This window comes from Sorex araneus, chromosome 1 (genome assembly GCF_027595985.1).
Source record: "Sorex araneus isolate mSorAra2 chromosome 1, mSorAra2.pri, whole genome shotgun sequence".
NCBI lineage: Eukaryota > Metazoa > Chordata > Mammalia > Eulipotyphla > Soricidae > Sorex > Sorex araneus.
Genome location: NC_073302.1, coordinates 229,218,001 through 229,245,837, shown reverse-complemented (window position 1 = coordinate 229,245,837; position 27,837 = coordinate 229,218,001). Strand labels below are relative to the sequence as shown.

The 27,837-nt window shown below is 40.0% G+C and overlaps 1 protein-coding gene and 1 pseudogene across 7 annotated transcripts in view; both read left to right on the top strand.

The window, feature by feature from the left end:
- The window catches only part of IFT88 (intraflagellar transport 88), a 149,207-nt gene that overhangs the window by 55,571 nt on the left and 65,799 nt on the right, over positions 1–27,837 (top strand). For all 7 annotated transcript variants that reach the window (XR_008630244.1, XR_008630245.1, XM_055139367.1 and 4 more), the window contains 4 exons: positions 10,316–10,402; positions 12,666–12,765; positions 21,297–21,383; positions 25,209–25,395. Coding sequence is in view for 5 of the 7 variants with exons in the window: in XM_055139367.1 (XP_054995342.1) it covers positions 10,316–10,402; positions 12,666–12,765; positions 21,297–21,383; positions 25,209–25,395 (461 nt within the window). In the remaining 2 variants the exon portion in view is untranslated. The remainder of the gene's footprint in view (positions 1–10,315; positions 10,403–12,665; positions 12,766–21,296; positions 21,384–25,208; positions 25,396–27,837) is intronic.
- LOC101548294 (protein LLP homolog) lies at positions 93–751 on the top strand (annotated as a pseudogene).

Genomic DNA, 27,837 nt, shown 5'->3' with positions numbered 1-27,837 from the left:
TGAAGAAGTTGGTTGTCAGAAGATAGTAGAGCATGAAGTTTTTTGTTTTAAAAGGGGGAGGGTAGCGGGGACTTCCGGTGGCGTGAGCGGTGTATAGCAGAGTTTGAGTTTCTCTTCGATCAAATATGGTGAAGAGCTTGCAGAGTAAGTGGAAAAGGAAAATGTGGGCTGAAAAAAGAAAAAAGAATGCCCTAAAGGAAATCAGCAGACTTAAAAGTATTCTTAAAATAGACACTGATGTTATAATAAAAGATGTTCAAGATAAAAGGGTTCAACTGTGGTGGAACCCCAAAGTTGCCAGAAGAGTGAATGTGCAGTAAAGGATGAAAAAGATGACATGAAAATGGAGACTGACATTAAGAGAAACAAGAAGACTCTTCTAGATTAGCATGGGTAGTACCCTATCTGGATGAACCCCAGGCAGAGGAAAAGACTGAAGGCAAAGCAAGAGAAGAAGAAAGGCAAAAGCAGAGAAAAAGCAGCAAAAGCAGCTAAGGGTTTGGCCTGGTAGCCTCTAAATATTGAAAAGTACCATATAGGACAGTTCTTTGATAAATGTGTGCACTGATTTCAGCTTCTACCAGATGAAAACTCTGGTTTTAACTTGACCTTTTTCTTCAGTTCATAATTTCCCACTTTTTTTTTTTTGTGAAACTTGAATAAAATATTTTCTTTGGTGAATGAAATCTGTATTGATATTGTAACTGGATGCTATCCAATATATAAGGACTATTAGCTGACCTGGGTTCAATCCCTGACACCCCATGTACCCAAACCTGCCGGGAGTGATCCCTGAGCACAGTGTGGCACAGAAAAATGTTGGCTCTTGTTGCTGAAGAGTACAAATGTTAAGGCTGTAGCTGTGACTCCAGTTTGAATCCTAGCGTTGCATATGATGGTCCCCTTACTCCCCGGCACTGTCAGGTGTGTCCCCCTCCCCCACGCTGGATCTTATAAGTAGTAACATTTTGGAGCTTTGATGTCCTCTAATTCAAAATAAAAGATGTTTTGTGTGTGGTATTTGACAAGCTTTTCTTTAATAAACTTTTTAGGTTTCCAGTAGCAGAAAAGAACAAATTCTTTAATGTATATTTTTTATTATAAATTTGTAGATATTACATTAACATGTACGAATCCATGTGCTTTATTTTGAGGGATTACTTTATGTTCATCATTTTATTGTGTTTGCTAATACATTATGTTGGCTAACACATTTTCCAGAAATGTATCTTATTTGTATCCCAAACTATCAATAGCAGTTATGTTCCTCAGACTTAAGTTTTCTAGACACCTGGTGGCAAAATAGTTTTATGAACATGTAATTTGGGGAAATGCAGTTACTTAAAATTCACAAAAAGTATTAGCTTAGTATGCTCTTAGAGAGTTCTGGAATAAAGAAACCCATTTAACTAACTTCAACTCTCTGAAACCAGTACTTGAGTCATGCAATGTTTCAAATTTCTATTGGAAATCTTACTATAATAATTTTTTTTTGTTAAAAATAGGGGGAGGTAGTGTGACTGGAGAGATAGTGTAGCAGATAAGGCACTTACATTGTTATGCACCTCACCTGGGTTTGATCCCTCGTACCACATAGCACTGAGCATTGCCAGGATTAAGCCCTCAGCACTGCTGGCTCTGTACCCAATGAAATCTGTCAGAAGCATGGGGAGAATGCATAAATTCCACACAGATAGTGGCCCTGACTGGAAATTGATTTTTGTAGTTGTTCATGTTAGGACGAAATTGTGTTGAATGAAATATGACAATGACACCAATTTAGGGTCACTGTCAACCCAGCTCAGGTTGTGTAAGTTCTCCTTCTCTACTTCAAGTGACTCTTTCTTTCATATTTCCAAATAAAACCATATACTTAAAAAAGAGACGCCATTGGGCTACACTAGCACACAACAGGGACGAATGGCGACGTTACTGGTGCCCGCTCGAGCAAATGGATGAGCAATGGGATAACAAGTGATACAACTGATACTTAAAAAAAAATTCAAAAAATAACAACTACCAGGAGGTTGACTCCATGGCTAGGAGGCTGGCCTCACGTTCTGGGGAAAGGGCAACTCAGAAGGGATCACCAACTATAATGTAGTCGAAGGCCATGTGGGAGAAGGGAGTTGCGGGCTGAATGAGGGCTAGAGACTGAGCACAGTGGCCACTCAACACCTTTATTGCAAACCACAACAGCTAATTAGAGGGAGAGAACAGAAGGGAATGGCCTGCCACAGTGACAGGGTGGGGTGGGGAGAGATGGGATTGGGGAGGATGGGAGGGATGCTGGGTTTACTGGTGGTGGAGTATGGGCACTGGTGAAGGGATGGGTTCCCGAACTTTGTATGGGGGAAGCATAAGCACAGATGTGTATAAATCTGTAACTGTACCCTCATGGTGATTCATTAATTAAAAATAAATAAATTTATTATTAAAAAAATTCAAAATATAAATGTTTATAAGAATGAGTAGTCTGCTATAGTATGTGCTATCCGTGAATTGTCTGAAATTACATTAATAATTATACCATTACTAATTATTACAGATTTAAACAATAAAATACAAAAATCATTCTGAAGGCTGTAAAACATTGTTGAAAGAAATGGTATATATGACTAATGGGAAAGAGAGAGAAGACACAATTTACCAATATCAGAGCAAAACCGGGATTATCACTGTAGCCTTTTTTTTTTTTTTTTTTTTTCTTTTTGGGTCACACCAGGTTCTGCACAGGGGTTAACTCTGGCTCTGCACTCAGGAATTACTCCTGGTGGTGCTCAGGGGACCATATGGGATGCACAGATTCCACTCAGTGATTAAACCTAAAACCTTATACTAAAAGATAAAAATTCACATGTCACCCCACACGTGGAATAAATGTCTGGGAGTCCCCAGTGAGCAGTTCCAAGAGAATCTCCAGCGCAGAAGAAATGAGCATCATAAAAATGAATGTGAGTGCAGCCCCAGTACTGGAGCAGGGGCAGAACACATAATCTTCCCCAGATATAAGGATGTGAGAGAATGAAAAATCTGTACCCCAGCTCTCTAAAACTTTATCTTCACACACCTCTGGAGGAGGATAGATTTGGGACAGGCTCTCAGCAGGCAGTTGCAATGGGCTTACACCTGCATCTCAGCAAGGAAGCAGCCTACAGATATTCCATGTTGAGGGTCAGAAAGGACACTTTCTCCAGAGAGAAAGAAAATCTAGTGCTTTGTACACACCTGCTCAAATACTGTATGGTGTCAACAAAGCCTTATTGAGGTACTGAACTGCAGTTATAGGGGGTCCCATTACTGGTCTGTGCAGAAATTCCAAACATTGATTGGAATCAGACAAACCAGAGCCAGACACTGTATGTGAAATTGGCAAACATAAACCCTAGATTCAAAATAGGTCTGCACAAAATAAGACCTTCACCTGTAACTCTCAGAGTACACCAGACAGTGCAGGCGCAAAGAGACTCAGCTATGTTAGTGAATGTTGCAAAATACGTGGGAAGTTCCTTAAGCATACACAAGCTCGCTAAACCTTGTAGGGATGTTCACTGAAGTGAGTGATTTCCAACAATGAAAGAGAGAATATGAGAAACCTGTACTCATATGTCAGTAAATTGAAGAGCATGGTAGGGAAATAAAATACACAATAGAGGGACTCCGCATTAGATTGATAGAAACCAAAAACATTGTACATGATTATAAGATCTATGATACTGTAGATCTATGATACCATCAATGAAGAGGGACTGGAGCAATAGCACAGAGGGCTGGAGAAATAGCACAGCAGGTAGGGCATTTGCCTTGCATGTGGCCAACCCGGGTTCATTTCCCAGCATCCCACATGGTCCCCTGAGGTTGCCAGGGGTATTCTTGAGTGCAGAGCCAGGAATAACCCCTGTGCGTCACCGGGTGTGACCCCCCAAAAAAGAAAAAACAAAGATTGAGAAGGAAGAAGGAAGAAAAATGAAATCATTGAGAATATACAGTGACCTATTTCTTCAAAAAGAATAATACTCAAATAATACCCAAATTATAGGAGTTCTGAAAGGAGAACAAAGAGGATGGGGAAGAGTTGGTGGTTGAGGAAATGATAGTTGAGAACTTTTCCTACTCTGTGGATCGAAGCTCAGAATTCCAAACAAAATAAACTTCAAAAGAACACCAAGACTCGATATAATTAAAATTCCAAGAGCAAGAGAAAGTAAAAATCAAACAAAATGCATGAAACTCTTTTTTTTTTTTTGCTTTTTGGGTCACACCCAGCGATGCTCAGGGGTTATTCCTGGCTCTGCACTCAGGAATTACTCCTGGCGGTGCTTGGGGGTCAAGTGAAACTCTTAAGGGTCATATATGGCATGAATATATGAAACGTGAACTACATGAATCTTCCGAGGGTATTCTCTTAAGCTGTGCTATTACTCAGACTCAAAGGACTGGCACAAAACAACAGATGATGAAGGTCATAGGCCTTTAATCTTCCAGCTCTGCAACAAGCACTTAAAAGGCAAAGAAATTTTGCTTAGAGGCAGTAAGATAATAAAAACATTAACGTTTAATGTCCCTAACTCAATAAAAATAACCATTGCATCAAATAGAAAGGTCTTGTCCTCATGCTCTTCCAGAGTCTCGTAGAACAGGAGTCGTCCAAACAATTAAGCCTACGTTATCAGGATTTCAAAAGTAACAGACATCAGACACATAAATTTAAAAACCAGTAGGCCTGAAGAACATATATCATCAAAGATCCTCATAAAAATCGAATCAGATTCAGGGATCAGAAGCTAGTAAAGCAGGTAGAGTGCTTGCCTTGCACATAAATGACTTAAATTCTTTTTCTGGTACCTCATGTGAAGTGAGCCCCCTATGCAGGCATCTAGCAAATTTATTTCATATTATGTGGTACTTTAATAAACCTTAAAGGAATGGCAAATAGAATTATTAGAAAATTGGTTAGTAAAAGTCAATTTGTGATGATGAATTGCTATATTTTTGACCTGTTTTCGTCGAGTAGTGGACGAAACCATATGCACCATTAGTGAGTGCCATACTTAATGCCACATGATGGGGAGTTTCTCCTGTCCTTTAAAGGAGCCCTTGTAAGGCTTCTTGTGAAATTGCTTTCAAGGTTATGAGTTCCTTAATCTGTTGCCTATCCATGAAGTTCTGTATAGTGCCTTCAAATCTGTATGATAATCTAGATAACAGTATTCTTGGTGAGGTGTTCATTCATTGAGTTTTTTTTGCATTTCCTTCCATATTCTTCTGGCTTGTAAAATCTCATTTGAGAATCTGCTGTACATCTGACAGACTTCCTTTGTGTGTGTGTGTGTGTGCGTGTGTGTGTGTGTGTTTATATATGTGTATGTATATATATATATGTACATATATATGTTCCTTTTTTATCTTGCTACATTCAATTTTATGTCTCTATCTTTGGATTTTGTGATTTTGCTTTTACTGGAGTTTTCTAATTGGGTGTATATTCACTTAGACCCTTCAGACCTATTGGATCTTGGTACTCATTAACCTCAACTCTGGGAAGTGTTCTTATCAATGATTTCTTTATTGTTTATTCATCACATTTGCTTTCCTCAGGGACTCTGATGATTCTTATTCTTATTCTTATATTTTCATCTTGAACTCGTTCCACAGTTCTCTGGTATACTGTTCATTTCTTTTTCAGGCTATTTTCCGCCTTCTGCTGTTTCCAAGTGGTTTCTTCCTCCTCATCTTGAATCTCCTTGGTCTTTTGCTCAGCTATTTTTATTCTGCTGTTCAGAGCTTCTCCTACCATGTTCTTCATTTCTGTAATTTCTGACTGTAGTGTTTTTTCATTTCAAAAAATGAATAATGCTTTTTTCTTCAGTTTGTTTTTGCTAAAATGTTGCTGAGATCTATATTCTAATGTCAAGCTCTTTCAAAAACCTGTTATCTCTCATTTAGGTTATTTGTTACTGGTTTTGTTCAAATGTTCTGTATGTTTACTGGGTTTTTTGGAGAGAGGGTTGGTAACTACTAATTCTATTATTAATGAGAAAGAAGGCCATTTTTTACACTCTGTGGGCTTTAAAAAAAAGTTTTTCTCTATGTATTTGGAGCTCTGAGTAACCCTCAAGGTCCTAAAGCCCCTCGTGCTGAGCAGTGTACCTTGAGACCTTATTGATTAGGGTTATGACAATAGTACTGGCAACCTCTTTTTTTTAATTTATTTATTTTTAATTAGTGAATCACCATGAGGGTACAGTTAAAGATTTATGAGGGTACAGTTAAAGATTTATACATTTTTGTGCTCATGTTTCCCCCATACAAAGTTTGAGAACCCATCCCTTCACCAGTGCCCATTCTCCACCACCGGTACACCCAACATCCCTCCTACCCTCCTCAATCCCATCTCCCCCCACCCCACCCTGCCACTGTGGCAGGGCATTTCCTTTTGTTCTCTCTCTCATTAGGTGTTGTGGTTCGAAATAGAGGTGTTGAGTGTCCACTATGTTCAGTCTCTAGACCACATTCAGCCCACATCACCCTTCCCCCGCATGGCCTCTGACTGCATTATACTTGGTGATCCCTTCTCTGAGTTGCCCTCTCCCCAGAATGTGAGGCCAGCTTCCAAGCCATGGAGTCAACCTCCTGGTACTTATTTCTACTATTCTTCTATTCTTGGGTGTTAGTCTCCTACTCTGTTATTCTATATTCCACAGATGAGTGCAATCTTTCTATGCCTGTCTCTCTCTTTCTGACTCATTTCACTTAGCATGATACTTTCCATGCCGATCCACTTATATGCAAATTTCATGACCTCCTTTTTTCTAACAGCTGCATAGTATTCCATTGTATAGATGTACCAAAATTTCTTCAACCAGTCATCTGTTCTTAAACTAAAAAGCTTCTGCACCGCAAAAGATACAGTGACCAGAATACAAAGACTATCTACAGAATGGGAAAGGATATTTACACAATACCCATCAGATAAGGGGTTGATATCAATGGTATATAAAGCACTGGTTGAACTCTACAAGAAGAAAACATCCAACCCCATCAGAAAATGGGGTGAAGAAATGAACAGAAACTTTACCAAGGAAGAGATACGAATGGCCAAAAGGCACATGAAAAAGTGCTCTACATCACTAATCATCAGGGAGATGCAGATCAAAACAACCATGAGATACCACCTCACACCACAGAGACTACTAGCACACAGCCAAAAGAACAAAAGCAACCGCTGTTGGAGAAGATGTGGGGAGAAAGGGACCCTTCTACACTGCTGGTGGGAATGACGACTAGTTCAGCTCTTTTGGAAAACAATATGGACGATTCTCAAAAAACTAGAGGTTGAGCTCCCATTTGACCCAGCAATACCACTGCTGGGAATATATCCCAGAGAAGCTAAAAAATATAGTCGAAATGACATCTGCACTTATATGTTCATTGCAGCACTGTTTACAATAGCCAGAATCTAGAAAAAACCCGAGTACTGGCAACCTCTTAAAGGAATGACATGAAGGTCCAGGTACCGCCTGAATAGTTTATCATCTCAGGGGCTGGCCAGGATAGAGATTCTGCAGGATAAAGAGATTTGCAGTGCCCCTATTTCCACTCCACTCCTTCCTATAGTTTAGGGGGGAAGGAGAAATTAGCTGTACTACTCTTGCTGCAGGCTGGAGCGATAGCACAGTCGTTAGGGCATTTGCCTTGTACGCCACAGATCGGGGTTCGATTTCTCCGTCCCTCTCGGAGAGCCCAGCAAGCTACCGAGAGTATCTCACCCACACAGCAGAGCCTGGCAAGCTACTTATGGTGTATTCGATATGCCAAAAACAGTAACAAGTCTCATAATAGAGACGTTACTGGTGCCCGCGTGAGCAGGTCAATGAACAACAGGGTGACAGTGACAGTAGTTTTTTCACTTTTGACTCATATTTTCTTTGCTCACTACCTGTCCTGTTGTTTCTTTGAACTCACTGAACATCCTTGTCATAGTGTCACACTGTCTCAAGATACGCTGCTGTTGTTTATGTCTTTGGTGATACTGTTTTTCTTCATTGAACTTAGTGGAGCTCTGTGTGTTTGCCCACTGGTTTTCTAGTGTTCCTGTTGTATGGAGTGAGGTCTTTGTAGGTATACTTCCTAGAACATACTGAGGAATTAATGTAGAGGTTGCTCTGTTTTCTCTGCCTGTCCTCACAGAATTACAAGAATAACAATATGAGCAGCATAATCTAATTTGTTGATTAGAACTGTGATGGGAGTCATTACTATGGTGCAGGTCAGATGTGGAGGCTGTTGGGACCCACTTGGTAGGGAGGGGCCCTGCCTCCAGTTCCAGAGTAGGCCCAGTGACATCAACTGGAGGCAAGCCTCACAGGAGATGTGGAGCAGCAAGCAGAAAGTCAGCCAAAGTTAAAAATTGCATACCATTGGGGCCGGAGCGATAGCACAGCAGGTAGGGCATTTGCCTTGCACGCGGCCGACCCGGGTTCAATCCCCAGCACCCCGTAGGGTCCCCCAAGCACCGCCAGGGGTAATTCCTGAGTGTAAAGTCAGGAGTAACCCCTGAGCATCGCTGGGTTGTGACCCAAAAAGCAAAAAAAAAAAAAATTGCATACCATTTGTGTCCCAACAAAAATCAACAGGGGATATAAAAGCCTTATTCGAAGAAAACTTTGAATAAGTTAATCTTGATGACACAAGGAAATAGAAACATATTCTTTGTTCATAGTCTGGAGGCTATCATGTTCAAATGCAGTGAGTCAGGAGGACAAGAAATAACAAATTGTGGGGCTGGAGTGATAGCACAGCGGGTAGGGCGTTTGCCTTGCATGCGGCCGACCCGGGTTCTAATCCCAGCATCCCATATGGTCCCCTGAGCACCGCCAGGGGTAATTCCTGAGTGAAGAGCCAGGAGTAACCCCTGTGCATCGCCAGGTGTGACCCAAAAACCAAAAAAAAAAAAAAAAGAAATAACAAATTGTATCACTCATGTGCTGAACGAGGAAACATTAGGGGGCAAGGAAAACGTAAGGACCAGTGGAGACAAACCCTGAGATTCTCCCCAATCTACTCTCCACGGGGAAGGACAGGAGTAAGAAGCGACCTGGAGATGGTGGTGGAGAAATAATGGTGCTCTGGTGGCACGATGCTGCAGTGCCAGTACATGCCAAACATTAACAGTAGTGTTTATCATAGTACCTCAATTTTTAAGAAAGACCAGCTTTGTTAAGGGAGAAAGTAGTTCTCTAGATCCCAAAAGGTATCCCTTACATGTCAATACAACTTGAGTCAGTAGTGATCCCTGAGCACAACCATGTGTGACTCCAAAACAAAACAAAACAAAACAAAACAAACATTTTTATTGGTCAAGAAATGGTTACATTTAAGGAAAGAGGAAAAAAATAGACTATGTAAACACAATAACTTATGTGTTCATATTATTCATGATTTAGGCAAAGTGGAAAGTACTCAAATACTCATAACTGACAGTAATAATAATGTTCTTTCCTTACAATGGAATATTATTTAGTTATAAAAAGAGATAAGGTGTTGGGACTGGAGAGCTGTCTTGTACGTAGCCAGCCCGTCTTCCATCCCCGACACCCCATATGGTTCCCCAGAACCAAGAGTAACACCTGAGTATCGCTGGATGTGGGCCCCAAACACTCCCCTTTCCTGCTCTCTGAAAGGGGATAAAAAAGTCTAATATCTGCTGCAGTAAACACAAAACTTTTTGTTGGTTTTTTCTGTTTGTTTGTATTCACACCCAATAGCACTCAGGTCTGACTCCTGGCTCTGTACTCAGAGATCATTCCTGGCAAATATTGGATAACCATTAAGGATGGGGGGATGGAACCGGGTCAGCCTTGCCCAAGGCAAATGCCCTACACACTTGACTCTGGCTCTGGCACAACATGCACAAAACATGGAAACATGAATGCAGTCACAAATCCTGTGGTTGCATTTGTATAAAAAATATAGGTCTGTAGAGACAAATAATGATTCCATTGTCCTATTTGTCTCATACTATTATTTTGATCACCATTCTCTTGTTTTGTCGAAACAGGTTATTTTACTTGTTTCTCAGCCTTCTCTCTGTTTCCTCAGTTACTGGGCATGCGCTGTTGAGAGTGTGCCAACACCCTGCCATCCCGTCAGCTTGTCATGGTTTTCAATCTGGCTTCTAAACAAATTTTTAGTGTATTTGACCCCTTTTTAATACATTGCCTTGCCACATCAGCTTTACACTTAAAATTTGAGAATACATCCAAATTCTTTATATTACATTTTCAATGAAAACTTTCTTACTTGTTTCCTCTAGGAAAGCCATGGCAGAAAAATACATCATGACAGCTGCAAAACTCATTGCTCCAGTGATTGAAACATCTTTTGCTGTAGGCTATGACTGGTAAGAGAAAATCAGTGCAACCAGATTGAATATGTTTTATATTAATAATTTGTATTTTTATTAATATAATTTTATAGGCATAGTAAATAATTGATGAGTATTGATTTCTGCTTATTGAACTAATTACATAATTTACAGGCCCTAGTAAAAGTTAGGTTACATTTTTTAAAATACATCATTTTTATAACTTAAGTACCTGTCCAGTGTGTTATATAATTTAATACAGTAATTCCATCCTGTGTCCTCTTTTTATTTTCTCCTACCTCATATTTGTCAGTAGTACTTAACTTTTTATTCTGAGGTATAAACGGTCAGTTAAATTCTGATTAGATAGGAGTGAAGAGATGTAGAAAAATCTTAGCTTATTTGTTGAATATGTTGTTGTATGGTTTCTTTCACCCATTTTGAGAATCCTCTTTAAAGCATCTTTTGGTCCTCAGTTTATTTGTGTTATCTTTTTAAACATCTTAATTGATTAGGAAATTATTTTATTGAATCCAAATTTGCTTCTCTTGAAACTGATTTCTATGTTTTTTGAGCAAAGTGAGTCTATGCCCTCTTCTATATGATACTTTATCAGAATTTTTAAAAATTTTCAAAACATATTAAGAAGATCAAGTTAAGTATAGAATAATTGTCATAGTTTTCTATTTTTTCTGCTTGTTTTTGGTAGAAGTACCATATGCTTTTTTTACTATGTCTTATGCCTTATCTATTTTGTTTGTTTCCTGGAATCTATTCCTCAAAGCCCATTGTTTTCCTGGTTTAATTTATATTGAAAGTTTCATATTTGGGTCATGATGTGTTGATACATCAGATTGCTTATGGGTTTTGTGGGGAGAGGATATCTGGGCCATGTCTCACTGTGCTCAGGGGGCTGATGTACCAGGAATCAAACTAGGGTTGGCTATGTGTAAGGCGGGTGCCTTAATCCCTGTACTATTTCTGGACCCCCTTATCTTTTTTTCCTTTGTTTGTTTGTGTTTTTGCATCCTTTGTGTCTTTTTTTAGACCAGTTTTTCATGGAATATTTCTTCCCTGAATCTGTTCTCTGCTTTTTGTCTTCTGATTGCTGCCTTGGCTTGGTGCTAGATGTCAGCTGGAACTAACTTCCTCCTTTCTGCCACCCTTCTTTTGGGTTATCTTTTTGGTTTAACACTTAATTTTTAACTTGATTTTATCCCAAAGTAACCTACTATGATATGTATCCTTATTCATAGTCTGTATCCTTATTCTGGGCTGATCATTTATTTGATCATGTGTTATATTGGATTTTATATTTTCCCGTCACTGGTTTTCTCTTATATTTTCTTTTTTCCCAGTTTCACTTTGTTTTTCTTATCCATCTTCCATTTTGCTGATTTTCTATTTTCGAGAGTATCGTCACTTTCTGTGGGTGTTCCTGTGTCTTTGTTGAGGATTGTGGGTCTTGCTGCATCCAGAGACAGAGTGGTCACTGATGCCAGCCTGTGGTCAGTGGTTACTGACGCCAGAGGTGGGCTGAAACCAGTCAGTGGTTTCAGCCTACCTCTCAGCTCAGTCCTTCTGGCCAGTCTTTCCAGATTCAGGTAGTGCTCCCTCTCTCCTGCTGGACTGTCTTCATTTACATGCCCACCGCCTAGTACCCAGACCTTCACCATTATCCAGGTCCCTTCCCCCATCCCTTACCACCCTCATTTCACAATTCTGTTGGCCACATGTCAGGGTTGTTTCCACTGGGGATTGTCTTATCCCTTGCTTTGTTTCTTTACATGCTGCATAAATGAGTTGGCCTAGTGTTTATCTTTTCCTTCTGACTCATTTTGCTTAGCAAGACTTCTTTCAGTCCCATCCCAGGCACAGCAGACTGGAAGACTTCATGTCCTTTCCCAGCTGAGGTATTCCATTGCTGTAGGGTTCCACTTTCTTACCTGCTCATTTGCTGTTGGGCACTTAGGTGATTTACAGATCTTGTCTGTAGAGAGAAAATAGTTGTAAGCTATCTGAATTATTATTCAAAATAAGTAAGATATATAAGAAATGCATGGCTCAGGGAAAAAAAAACAATCTGGGAATGGGCAAATCAGACATTGACTTTTTGTTATTGAGAAAATTTTGTTATTAGGAAAATTCATTTTGGACTGAGGAATTCAGTAACTTAATGCTTATCTTGGAAGAAATCAAATGCTTAGGGTTTTTTATAGTCTTTTTTTTCTTAAATATCATATCTTTTAAAAGCACAAAAATATAAATATAATAAATAATTTTTTGTTTTGCATTCTAGGTGTGTTGAAGTTGTGAAAGCGTCTCAGTATGTTGAGCTAGCAAATGATCTGGAAATAAACAAAGCAATTACATACTTGAGACAAAAGGACTTTAATCAAGTAAGTTTTTAAAAACCTTAGGATAGAATTTTATATGCTAATTGTGCAAAGCAATAACATCAGAAAGCTCTTTGCTAGCAAGCCTGTTGAACTATCGCTCTGGTCCCTAATATGGTATTCCTTTAACTTTGACCTGTAAGTAACTTTTGTAAAATATAAACACTTCCCTTGTAAAATACAGTCACTAAATTCCTAAACCAGTTTTTAGTGCAGCACCAGTTTTTCTCCAGAGGTTTTTAGATTGTTTTCTAAAAAACTAAGGTCTTTGGCAGTTGGGTTTTTTGTGTCAGGAACAAAGAAGGCCAGGGCCTGAGAAGCAGCCTGCGCTCTGTCCTCCACATACACAGAGCAGCCCTCAGAGTGTCCACTTTGTGAATGGTGTTTCTCTCGCCTTTGCCCTATCACAGCAGTGTGATAGTGTCAGTATTCCTCGTGGACTGTCATACCAACCCACTAGCGTAGAGGCCCTCCGCTGTAAACCCACGCTTCTCTTTCAGTGTCTGCCTCAAGTGAAATATGATTGTGACAAGACCAAAAGAAAAGACAGATTTTAAAAAATGGGCTGGAGAATAAATAGCATTTTCCAGGAAAGGCAGATATATACTGTGACACTTGATGTCCCAGTGTATGAGAACACTGTCCAAATCACCTACGCGCAGAAACTCCGCTCCTCCACACATGCCCAGAAAATGGGAACCAGAGAAAGCCAGTCTCTTTCCTACTCCCTTTGCCAGACTCTGTTTTCAGACTTTCCTCTCATCTGTGAACTTTCATTTGTCTGAGAGACAGAACAGATGACTAACCCTCTCCACCGGGGGTTGGGAGAAAAGCATCTCCAACAATCTGAGAGAAGAATCGAGCAGCCCCAGTGGTGCTCATGTCATTACATGACTAATCCAGTGCAGTTCCACGCACTGCTTCAGTGTGTCCATGAATTTTGTGTGCTTAATAATTTTTTAGCATTTGTAAAATACCAAAGAAGCTCCTAAGTATCTTTATGTCACTTGACATGTGATCATTACACATTTGGTCATTAAAAATACCACTGATAAATTTTCTATGCTGTTGTAATACTTACCTTGAGTGAGAATGAAGTGAGGCAGATTGGTCTTGATTATCTTTCCTAAACCATCTGTAGACAACCCCCCCAAAAAAAAAATTGTGTTTAAAAAGTATGATTATAGATGATAAGAAAAAAGTCATGCTTATCAATTTATCTTGTTAATTAAATTAATTTTATGATTTACAATTTTATAATTTTTAAATTAATTTTATAATTTATGAAATAAATATAATTTAAATGAAAAGTAAATTGATTTTGTTAATTAAATTACATTACATTGTGCTATTATAGTTTGTACTTTGTATTTTAAAATGTGCCCATAAGGAATAATTCTTTACTTTTTTTTTACTTCATTTACTTCATTTTACTTCATTTAACCCAGATCTTTGATTGCTACTTCTCATTCAGAATGACTTTTGTTGTACTTGAATTTTCAAGATTTCAGTATTAGTTTACTAAGTTTTTTAAAGTATAATTTTAAAGTATAATTTCTGCTTTCTTTTCTTGCTTCTTATAATTTATGTTCTGTTCTTTGTGTATTGTAAGTATGATGAGGTAGGTATATTGTAGTCTTAGTTTTTAAGGAACACTTTTAGGTTTAAAATCATTGAATTGATATAACACAATGATCATTTGAGTAAGTCTAATTTATTTGTAATTCAATATAAGAAAAAATTTTCTGCCTTCTATAAGGGTCTAATTACATACTTCTAAATTCTTTTAAAGAAAAGATGCCCAAATCTCAAGGATTCATTCTTTTTAATAAATAATAGTGATGTTTCATGTTTCTTTATATTAGAAGAACTCCACTAAAAACTTGAGAGTGAAATTTGATCTGAAGGCTGATGACAGTAAATATGGACAGAATCAGTCAGTGCTGATACCAATAACTGGATGGTGTCAGCCAGAAAAGGGAACCAAATAGAGATATATCTGTCTTCCTAAATTGCTAAAATAAACAAGAAAAAATCCACCCAAAATAGTTTTAATTATTTGTTTTGCTAATTAAGCGATAGCATAGTGGGTAGGATATTTGCCTTGCACTCTTTGGCTGACCTGGGTTTGATTCCTCCGCCCCTCTCGGAGAGCCCGGCAAGCTACCAAGAGTTTCTTGCCCACCTGGCAAGCTACCCATGGCATATTCAATATGCCAAAAACAGTAACAACAAGTCTCACAATGGAGACCTTACTGGTGCCCACTCAAGCAAATTGATGAACAACGGGATGACAGTGACAGTGATGGAATTACAGTTAAGTCTAATTTTATTAAGTACACTTTGATATGTTATATTTCTTGAACATATAAGTAAAAGTTATAAAAATAGCATATTTCTGGGGCTGGAGGGATAGCACAGCAGGTAGGGCATTTGCCTTGCACGCAACCGACCTGGGTTCGATTCCCCGCATCCCATATGGTCCCCTGAGCATGGCCAGGGGTAATTCCTGAGTGCAGAGCCAGGAGTGACCCCTGAGCATTGATGGTTGTGACCCAAAAAGCAAAAAAAAAAAAAAAAAAAAAAAAGCCTATTTCAAAGTCAGAAATACCTGAGAATGTTCCTTTTATTAGAAAACATATAGTCTTTTTAGAATAGTTTTTAGTTTAGAAATTTAAAATATGAAATGATGTTTTCATTCTGTTTAAATAGATATTTTAAATTTTAAGTATTTATGTACAGTACTTAGTAGCATTTTATTTTGTGCTTTTTACATTTTTGTTGGAATTCATAGTTATCTTCTAAGAGGAAGAATAGACTTGATATTAAATGTAGTCTTAAAGTATCATTTTTTGTTTTGTTTTATCTGGGGGCCACAACTATTAATGCTTGGGAACTGCTGCTGGTGGTGCATGTGGGAGTTGCTTCTGATGGTGCTCAGGTGACTACTTAGTTGGGATCCAATCCAAACCTCCTTCATGCAAGCATGCAGTAACCCCACTGAACCTTCTCTCCTGCCCTTTTGTTTTAGTTGAGCCACAAGTTAACAGATACCAAACAATCAAAATTCGTCTCCTTGACTGTACTGTAAATAATTGTTTCTAAAAGTAATAATATAAAATACCATAACATTTTTCTTAAAATTAATTTTTTATATTCTGCTTTGTGGATATATTTAGAGAACAATTTTATTTTCCTTCATACTTCAGAGAATGATGGGGTATGTGAATTATGCTTATTTCTATGTGCTGCATTTTAAATTAACACATACATTTATTGTGATACAATCTAAAAGTAAAGACTAATATATCTTGGCTCTAATTAAAGGTCATTTGTGATCATAAAACTTGAGATGTTAAACAGCAGTGGCTTACACATTAATACCTATGAGCTTATATACAGAATAAATTATACATGCTTTCACAGGATAAACAATACAACCACCAATAATTTCTGAAATATGTTTTTGGAATGTCTTGGTGGTGGATCCTTCCAAGATAATAAGTGAGAAATAGAATCTCAGAAGTGAGGGTATATTGTTTGGCTTTTTACTCTTCCAGAATTTACTTATGGAATAATAAACTACAAGCCTAGAAATTTCCAGTGGTTTTCTTAAAAATAATCGAAAGCCCTTTAAAAAGATTTGTAGTTTGCTCATAAATAAAGTATTTGGAATATTATATTAAAAATCATCTAGTCCTTAAAAAATGGATTAACATGCTTAATGGAATTTAATTTAAATCATCCATTTGAAGTTAAATACTTATACCTCACCAAATCAGACTTTATGAGGTATTTTCCATCACAGTAGCTGACCACCTTTGTTACAGGTGAAATAGGAGTTTTTGCTCAGACAGTTGCTCTTCAGGAATAGGAAGCACCAATAAAATTTTGTTCAGTTATTATGTTTTGAGTTTTAAGGGTAGGAAAGATGGAAAACTGTTTCATCTTTTCCCTTTTTTCCTGATATTTCTCACTCAAGACTGGACCGGTAGCACAGTGGGTAGGGCATTTGCCTTGCACTCGGCCAACCTGGGTTTGATTCCTCCGTCCCTCTCAGAGATCCCGGCAAGATACCAAGAGTATTCTGTTCACATGGCAGAGCCTGGCAAGCTACCCGTGGCGTATTTGATATGCCAAAAACAGTAACAACAAGCCTCACAATGGAGACGTTACTGGTGCCCGCTCAAGCATATCGATGAACAACGGGATGCAGTGCTACAGTGCTACTCCCTGTCAAACACATTCCTCACTCATTCACCTTTCAAATGTACTATTTGGGAAAAATCTTTTTAGACACATAGTTAAATGTATACTTTCAGAGCACCACTAGGAGTAGCCCTGAGAATTGTCATGTGTTGCCTGCCCCCCACTATACACACATATCTACATATGGATATAGATTATACATGTATGTATAATACTTTCTATATTTATACATAGAGAAACTTTCTATATATTTACACACAGGTATACGTATTCGTATGTGTGTGTGTTTGTGTGTGTGTACAATACTTTCTAAATGTGTGTTCAATAAATGTGTGTGGGCACTCCCCACATGCGTTTGGTGGCCATGGCTTCCCCACCCTGGCATGCCGCCACCGCCAACAGATGCATGAAGGAGGGAACTGGGCTGCCAGGCTAGTTGGTGATCACTTGCCATTTATTCCAATCTCGGTCCTGCTGTTTATTCCACTCTCCCTGCGCGTCTGTTTCAGTCTCACTGAGCGCCCCATTCCAGTCTCACACTGCCCGTCCTTCCTGTCTCCTGCTTTCCCCCATGGGCCCAGTCTTCCTGCCTTAGTCAGGAGCCCAACCACCAAGATTGAGGGTAGCAACTATACCCACGTGAGAGAGCACAATCAACATATGAAAGCCCTTCTTTCCAAGGATGCTCTTCTAAGCCAAAGATCTCCTCCTGCTAGGAGATCCACTAAAGGGCAGAATTACATCTAAGAGCATGTTTCTTCTTTCCTTAGTCCATCCACTTGGATGGTCATCTTAAATTTACTTCTTAATCTTTCTAGTTATTTTGTATGGACACAGTAAGAGATATATTAAGTTTAAAGGTTGGCTTTCCTGGGGGCATCTCGCTAAAGATCCCAGACTATAGTCCTCAGGCCAGTTTAGTCCTTCCTAACCCCAGCAGGATCCTGTCCTGTCACTTCTCTTTGGATCATGACAGAATTTGTCCACAACCATGCTCTTATTGTAAGTTTTAGGGCGCTTTGCCTATCCCTTTTAGATGCCAGGGTAGCTAACAGCTTTCCCTGGGTCCACCCAAGTCCCTTCGTCGGGATCCTGCTTTTGGGGTGCTAGGAACTAAGGGCAACTGAAGCTCAAGTCGAGTAAATATGACACATGCCCAGGAGTAAATATTATTCAGAGTCAACTAACTTTCAAATTATAAAGCATAGCATTAACTGTCTTTCTGTGTCTATACAAAAAGGACATTGCTCTAAAGTAAACTATGCAAAGGACATAGGGAAAGAGAAAAGCAATAGTTCACTTACAAATACAAAATCCAGAGTCTTTAGGAGGATCTGACCTTACAAGTCACAGAGTCTGATTTGGGGATGTAGGGGTTTAACAGATAGGGGAAGCAGCACAGAGGAGAAGTTAAACAGAGAGGAATGGGAGTGCCTCAGGAGCACTGTGATGGGAGTAACCCAATAAACCTAAGCTCCCTTTGTCAAGGGACAAAGGACAAACCTATGTTATCCTACACTAATGACTTGAAAATTTGTATCTACTTTATGTCATTTTTTAAAAATATTTTTTGTTGTCAGTTTAGAAACTTTCTAAGCCATTGCTCTCTCCCCTTTCTAGAATTCCAGTCATGTTTATAAGTGGCCTTTTGACTCTCATCCGTGTCTTATATTCTTTGCAAAGAACATTTTTAGCCTCTTCTTTGACTGTGCTTACTTAGTCTGAGCATATTCTGGGAACTTGGCATTTAAATCCTGATTTCCCCACTAGCTCTTCCAGTGCCTTCCAAACATATTTTCATAATTTAATTAATTTTTTAAAAATTTTTATTAGAGAATCACTGTGATGTACAGTTACAAACTTATGAACTTTTGTGTTTGCATTTCACTCATATAGTGATTGTTTACCCATCCCTCCACCAGTGCCTATTTACCTCCACCAATGATCCCAGTATTTCTCTCACCACCCCCACATTCCCCCTAATTTGTTATATAGCACTGTAGCATTGTCACTGTATCACTGTAGCACTGTCGTCCTGTTGTTCATCGATTTGCTCGAGCAGACACCAATAACATCTCCATTGTGAGACTTGTTTTTACTGTTTTTGGCATATCGAATACGCCACGGGTACCTTGCCAGGCTCTGCCATGCAGGTGGGATACTCTCGGTAGTTTGCTCGGCTCTCCGAGAGGGACAAAGAAATCAAACCCAGGTTGGCTGCGTGCAAGGCAAACACCCTACCTGCTGTGCCATCACTCCAGTCTGGAATTTTATATATATATAAAATATACATATATATGCCTTTCAGAGAGCTCAGCAAGCTACCGAGAATATCCCACCCACATGGAAGAGCCTGGCAAGCGCCCCGTGGCATATTCAATATGCCAAATAGAGTAACAATAACAGGTCTCATTCCCCTGACCCTGAAAGAAGCCTCCAATCGTTGGGAAAGATGAGTAGGAGAAGCTGCTAAAATCTTAAGGCTGGGACGAATGGAGATGTTACTGGTGCCCACTCAAGTAAATTGATGAACAACGGGATGACAGTGATACAGTGAATTATTTTTAAAAAATTTTTCCCAGTGAAGGGCTAGAGAGATAGTACAGAAGTAGGGCTTTTGCCTTGCACACAGCCAACCCAGGTTTGAATCCTGACATCCCATATGGCCTCTCACACAGCGCCAGGAGTAATCCCTGAGTCAGAGCCAGCAGGAAGCCCTGAGCAATACCAGTGTGGCCTAAAACCAAAAACAAGTGTTCCCAGTGGGAGAGTAGTCTTCTATAGTCTTGGGTAGACTTCTGGAAGAAATTTTGCAATTATTTTGTAAGAGAAAATTTAACCATCTCTTAAGTAAAACATCTGAAGCACTCACCCTCTACCCCACTTATAGAATAAACAAGCTGTGTGGTAAGGCACAAATGTTTACAGTTCTCTTCAATTGTATCTAATGCTCTCTTAAACTCATCTGTTGTGTTCTTATTTTCAGTTATTATGTTTAGTTTTATTCTTTTTATAAATTCTTTTTCTGAAATAAAATTCTGATTTAGTCATTTTTCTTTTTTTCTTTTAAATTTTATTTTATAAAGTAGCTCACAATATTTGAATGCATTTAATATTCAGACACCAACCGCACCACCGTTACACCTTCCCACAACCATATTTCAGATGTTTCCATCCCAAACCCTAATCCCTTCCCCAAAGCAGAGCTGAAGTAATATATCTTACATTGTTATGAAAAACTGCTGAAAATGTTACTAAAAAGTATCCCTAGAGAAAAGAGTGTGAAGATTGTTGTATTTCACCCAGGGACCATTACCCCTTATATATACCCCTTATATATATATACACACACACACACACACATATATATATATATATATATATATATATATCTTAAAAAAAATTCCCTCTAAGGTTGGTTGCCTCCTACTCTGAACCCCATCAAATGTGGTGTGGTACTCTTGGACTATGGGTAGGGCGTTTCCTATGAAGTGTTACATGGCCGCATTTGTGGTTTTGTGTTCTAGGAATAGGTTCACTCATGGGTGATGCTCTGCGCGGTGTGTGAAGCATGGCAGTGGTTGATTTCTGGAGGTTTTCGGCTGCTAGGGCTGGGTTCCTTGGGGCGGGGAGGGGTCTCACCCGCCCCCCTCCCGGCTGCCCCGAGTGAAACAGCCTGGCGCAGGGTCTGGTGGCATTTTTATGGCGAGTGTCAGGTTATGCTCCCTTTTTGAGAGAAAAGGACATGTGATCTAGATAGTGTCTGAGGACGAGATTATCTGGCACCAGCCAGGGGTAGCTTATGGGCATGACTGCTGAGTTGCTGGTGACAGGGGGATACAGACAGAGGATCTCTACTCCTGGTCTTGATGAACCCAGAGGTCTCGGGCACAAAGTCCTGCATACCTGGGTTTTCTGTGGATTCACTTGTGGGTGAGGCTTGGCCCGAGCTTGTGGAGAGCAGCCATGAACATGGTGGCAGTTGAGTTCTTTGTCATCATTTTTCTTTAACGTAAAAATTGATCCTTTTGGAACTGGACTGATAGCATAGCATGTGAGACATTTTCCTTGCACACAGCTGACCTGGATTCAATCCTCAGCATCCCATATGGCACCCAGTGCAGAATCCGTAAGTGCAAGCCAGCAGTAACTCCTGAGCCGAGGGTGGCCCCCAAACAAAAATGAACAAACAGGCAAACAAAATAATCCACCCCTTTTGTGGCCTTCCCTGATCTTACACTCTAGATATACTGATCTTTCCCCTGCTGGAAGTCTGAATACAGTGGTATTACAATGGTAATAACATTCAGATATTTCATTTCTAGGCCGTAGAGACCTTAAAAATGTTTGAAAAGAAAGATAGCAGAGTGAAAAGTGCAGCTGCAACCAATCTTTCTTTCCTGTATTATTTGGTAAGGATTTTTAAATTCTTTTATAACTACATTGATTATGTGATATTTTATGTTGCTAAATTTCATCTAGGAGAGCTTGCTTAAGGAGAAGTTTTGAGTAGATTAGTGGAAAATATCAGTTGTTGGAGGTGTGTATGAAATCTCGTCATGCAAGAAGATAAGAAAGTAACTAAAAGACTATTTGGGGCCAGAGCCTTAGTATAGTGGGTAGGTCACTGGCCTTGCATATGACCAACCAGGATTTGATCCCTTATGTGGTCCCCTGAGCATGCCAGGAGTGATCCTTGCGTGCAGAGCCAGGAGTAAGCCCTGACTACTATCAGGGTTGCCGTAAAACAAAACTGTAATGTCTTTGATATGAAGGAAGGTACAAATAAGTATGTAATAGCAAAGTCAGATGTAGCACAAGAGAATGAAGGCTCAGCACAGGCCAGCATACCAGTGTGATAGCAGGCTGCGGTGCAGAGTTAGCCTGGATAGGTCCACTGATGAGGACGCCCTGCTCAGTACCCAGAGAGAGGACAGGAAGCATTATGACACCCCAGCACTCTCCCTGTTGGCTGTCAGGATCTTCCCCTTATACACCCCTGCACCCAGTAGTCACTGTCATGAGAAGGAATCGTTGGTTCAGACAGGGCACCTCTTTCTCTTCAACCTCACAGAAGGAAGTCACAGCGATCGAAAGCGAATATTCCCTGCTGCTCTGAAGGCCAGATGTGGTGGGGAAGTGTAATGTCCACTAGCACCCTTACATTTGGAATTCATGAATTTATTAGTGAATATTGTAGAAATTATTTAATTAGTGACCAGATCCTTAAAATTTTGATGAATGCATAGGAAGAAACCAAGAAAAGTTGTCAAAAAGAATGGTTAGAGGGACTGGAGTGATAGCACAGCGGGTAGGGCATTTGCTTTGCATGTGACCGACCCAGGTTTGATTCCCAGCATCCCATATGGTCCCCTTACCACCGCCAGGGGTAATTCCTGAGTGCAGAGCCAGGAGTGACCCCTGTGCATGTCCGGGTGTGACCCAGAAGGCCAAAAAAAAAAAAAAAGAATAGTTAGATTTTAATCAATGAATTGGTATGTTTGGCTAATAATTTATATACCTGATTATGTGCAAATTAATTGTTGTCAGTCAAAATAATGAGCCTGTCATGTAGTTGTATATAAGCAGAGGAATTTTATTAGTATTTGATATAGTTACATTCATTTTCTATTGCTTTCTAGTAAGTTATTCCAAAACTTTATGACTTAAATAATGATACGTTTGTCCACATTCTACCAGAAGAGGCTAGGTTCACCAGGATGGTGCTTCTTTCTACCCTTTTGCTGATTTTGTTATCATTTGAATTGTATCTCTCTCCCTTTAACCCAGGCTGGCAACGTTTTTGTTAGCACAACTCCATTAAAAATGTGGAGAGGGCTGGAGCTATAGTACAGCAGGCAGGACACTTGTCTTGCTCTCAGCCAACCCAGGTTTGATCAGTGGCATCCCATATGGTACCCTTAGCTGACCAGGACTGATTCCTGAGCACAAAGCCAGGAGTAGGTCCTGAGCACTGCCAAGTGTGGCCAAAACACATACACACACACACACACATACACACACAAACACACACACATACACACACAGAGGAAGAGTGGAGAGAGATCTCCATCTTTCCAGGAGAGAGGGAGAGATAGAGAGAAAGAGATTGATTTCTATAAATCTCATTGACATTTGTTTCATACCACAAAGCCACATTTCCAACTTTCCATGATGCCAAAGATACTTAGAGGGGCTGGAGCAATAGCACAGCGGGTAGGGCGTTTGCCTTGCACGCGGCCGACCCGGGTTCAATTCCCAGCATCCCATATGGTCCCCTGAGCACCGCCAGGAGTAATTCCTAAGCGCAGAGCCAGGAGTAACCCCTGTGCATCGCCAGGTGTGACCCAAAAAGCAAAAAAAAAAAACAAAGATACTTAGAAATCTCTCCTTATACCCGAGAGAGATGGTCTGCAAGTCACTTTAAGTCACTTGGAGATGTTTCCAAAGGGTGTTGCAACCATGCCTTTGATTTCGTTTCTACCCAGAACTAATTTTTTTGAGAATCCTTTGCCACCAAGAGAAATTGAACACATGAAATAATTTCCTTCTTCAAGTCAGCAAGCCCTAATTTCTTCTAATTTCTTCTAAATTTTAAGCTGAATAGTTTTCTAACTCCTTTCTGTCTTCAAACTTCCATCATAGCCAGTTAAAGTTAATTGGCACTAGGAGTGTTCTCCCTCAAAACTTCTGTTTACACACATGAGCACATTCATTATATACACCTATCCAAATCAACGGATTTGCCAGTTTTTCTGGTTGTCACATAACTAGAAAATTCAGCTTTTGGTGCTGAAGAGATAGTATAGCAAGTATGGCACTTGCCTTATACATTGCCAACCTGGATTTGATCCTAGCATTTCGGTTTTTTCCCGAGTACCACCAGGAGTAATTCCTGAGTGCAGAGCCAGGGCTTCAGGGAGCAGTGCCAGTTGTGGCCCAAAACAAACAAAACCACAACTGCCTTGTTTGTAAACCCTGACAGTTTCATACCACCTCCCCAGCCTCCACTAATCGTTCCCTCTCTCTCATCTTCATCAGCAATCCCGCACTGCTTTTCTAAATTCTACCTGCTGCTTGGTCCACAACATAATGCTATGTTATTTCAACTCAAATTAATTTTTAGTTCCAGGGATCAGACCCAAGGTACTCATTTTTATATCAATGTTCAGTATCCATACTCACACGATATTTTATAGATGTTCGTACTAACCAAAAGAGGGTGGAAATGAACCAGAACTTCATCAATATAAACAGATATAACAAAATATCTGTTTGACAGACATATTCAGATCCAGACAGTGGAGAAGGGATATGAGTTTGAACTTATCAGATGATACAGAACTATATAGGTGAATGCTTCAGAGAGAATTGAAAGGATCTGGAGCAGTTTCGTCAGTCAGTGCCCATGCCTGCCCCTGCCCAAAGGGGGCAATTATGGAGCTGTGGGAAATGTTGGGCTCACACAGCTGTCTCCTCATTGGGGAGCAGCCGCGCCCTTAGGGGCTGCAGAATCAGAACCAAGAGCAGGAGGTGGCAAGAGAGTTGAATGAGGACAGGCAGGAACCAACAGGTGTTTCTGCATATAATCGCAGGAAAGAGATCTTTTGGAAGTCAGGTCTGTTGCTTTATATCTGCATTCTGCATGTCCTAGAAGTTTCTTTTGAATGTTTCTAGATGGGAGATGCACAGAGAAGGGAATTCTCTGAAATGTAGTTCCTCACCTCACCAGGCTGCCATGGCCTTCTACCACCATGAGCAGAGTAGATTTGTTTAGCTCACGGCTCAATATGGTCATAATAGATCATTTGACAGCAGATGAAGAAAAGAGTATTGCAAGAGAGGCAAGATGATGTAGGTGATGTAACCAGTTTAATAGTGGACAAAACAGAGTGATGCCTTCAGAGTTATTCCAGTGTTTATGGTTTGGTGTGGAAAGCATAGCACTGCAATAAATAATAACATGAAATTTGGACATTCAAAATAGAACCACCTATATATAAATAATGCTGTTAGTCAAACCCTGAGAAATCGATCATAAGTTTGGCTAGTGGAAAAAGCTTGAGGATTAAAAATCTTTTTGTAGAATATGTCTGTCAAGATTGTGGTATGAAAAATATTTGTTTATCTTCTCTGTCATCTCAGAAAATGCTTATTATGTTTGTAATCTAAACAACAGCCAGAAAAGTTACTGCATAAACTTTACAAATAATTTATATATTGTGCATTGTATCTAGGAAAATGAATTCACACAAGCAAGCAGCTATGCAGATCTAGCTGTGAACTCTGATAGATATAATCCATCAGCTCTTACCAATAAAGGAAATACAGTTTTTGCAAATGGTGATTATGAGAAGGCAGCAGAATTCTACAAAGAGGCTCTAAGAAATGATTCTTCTTGTACTGAAGCACTTTATAATATTGGTAAGTAAAACAGGCAGAATTATGGAAGAAATTTATAATATTGGTAAGTAAAACAGGCAGAAAAAAAAATTTTTTTTCCTTTACACAGCTCTGACTCATTAGAAAGAGAAGTTGACTTCCTTGTGAAAAAGTTAAAAGAGACTCAGGTTATATATTATTTTAAGATGAATTAATGATTCAAAGTCTATACACATGTAAAACTTGGATAGATGTTGCCATTATTGCCCTCTTAAAAAAATAAAAACTCCAATTTATGTTTCTACTCTGGCATATGAGACTGATTTCCCAAACTCCTAGAGAATATCTTATATTGTAATTCACCTTTTGCCAAAGTAGGAATAAAAAAAATCTCATGTTTTTTCTCTTTAATTTTGAACAATTTCAAATATGAAGAATGTATCTAAGCGGCCACACAGAAGGCCATGCCCACTTTTGGGTAGGCCATGCCCTCTGCAATGGAGGCCACACGCCCAGCTGGTCCGGATGCTAGTCCCCGGGCCCACAGACCTGTGGAGAAGAGCTGCGGCTAGTTGGGTGGGCATCCAAAGCGGAAGTCAGGGCAGGTGCCCCCAGGGCCGGTCCCAGCGGCTGGCATTGAGGGGCGCAGGGCTGGGCAGGGAGGGGGCGCACAGAGGAACACACAGACTTGTTGAGGAGAGCGCGACTATAATACCCATCCCACAGTGCTTGCAAGAACAGTATGAAACAGTTTGAGGCCTTGCCCTGCTCCATTCAGTGCAAGGTTATAGAAATTTCAGACAAATGAAAAAAAAATATCCATGTACGTATGCCCTATATTTAACACATTTATTTATTTTGGGCTTTGTTTTGTTATTTTTTTCATTTTTCTTTTTGGGTCACACCTGGTGATACACAGGGGTTACTCTTGGCTCTGCACTCAGGAATTACTCCTGGCAGTGCTCAGGGGACCATATGGGACGCTGGGAATTGAACCCGGGTTGGCCGCGTGCAAGGCAGATGCCCTACCTGCTGTGCTATTGCACCAGCCCCATGGGCTTTGTTTTTTAATGACTGAAATGTCCTGAGACCTGAGGGCTCCCTGCATCTTCCTCCCCCTCCTGTAGTCAGTGGTCAATGACTGTAGTCAGTCAGTGTTGGTTTGCAGTGCTGCAAACACATCTTGCAATCATCCTGTTTTATGGTGGGAGTAGGGGTTTGGTTTTGGTTTTTTTGGCGTTTGGGACACACCTGGTGTGCTTGAGAGCAGATTCTGTCTCAGCTCAAGGGCTTCTGTTGGTGGTGCTTTGGGAACCATGCCCTGCCGTGATCAAGCCTGTGGTCCTTCCACCCTTTGGACCCTCTCCTGAACTCTCGGTTTTCTAATGAAGTTTCTTTTGAAGTTATTTCTTCTTGCAGAGTTTTGTTGCTACTGCTTCATGGCCCCTGCCCCTAGGTTTACCTATTTGTTTTATCCTTCATGGTTAGAGGTTTCCTCGATTGCCACACACCTCATATACATGGGCGTGCAGCTAGATGCCCAGTGGGCCTCTGAGGCCAGGCATGTCCCCTGAGTAGGACCACTGTCTGCTGCAGACTGCCCAGCTGGGTAGGAGGGAGGAAAGGAGCAAGGGCAGAGTCACCAATTTCAGATGAAGTCGGGAAATCTCCTGAAGGGGTGACATTGAAAGTCATGTTGAAAGAAAGAAAAAAATTTTTTTAAGTAAAACAGATTTTATTTGGAGGTTTTGAAGGGAGGGAAGAAGAGAAAGTGAATAACATGCTCAAGAGAGAACCCTTACGCACATCTCAGCATTAGACATGAAATCATATACACATCTCAGGAGGGGAGATGCAGGTGACACATGTGCTCAGGCATTGCATGTGTTCAGCCATGTGGGCACAGGCAGCATCTGCACCAGAAAAAGAATTCAATGCAAAGGGAAGTGAATGCTGCAAAGACCATGATGCAGGAGATTGCTTGCTGAGATAAATATTTCTTTTCCTTATAGGTTTTATTTTATTTTATTTTATTTTATTTTATTTTATTCTTTGGTCACACCTGGCATTACACAGGGGTTACTCCTGGCTCATGCACTCAGGAATTACTCCTGGCGGTGCTCAGGGACCATGTGGGATGCTGGAAATTGAACCCGGCCGTGTGCAAGACAAACTCCCTACCCCCTGTGCTATCGCTCCAGCCCCTCCTTATAGGTTTTAAAACTTTTCATAGTCCAGTGCTTTATTTGTAGCTTTATTTCTTTCATCAAACAGAATTTTTCTATAGTTAAATTTGGCATTTTAAAATTTTGTGACTTTATTTTTTTATTGATTCAGCAGCCTGATTTGACCCTTTCCTTCTTTCTCTTTCTGATCCTAAAATGAGCGGCTACCCATGGACCTTTACTTGAGTCTCTTTCTCTTTACATTAGGGTTTCTCAAATATATTGCCAAATAAGCTGAGGAGGTTGGGGTGGCGGGGTC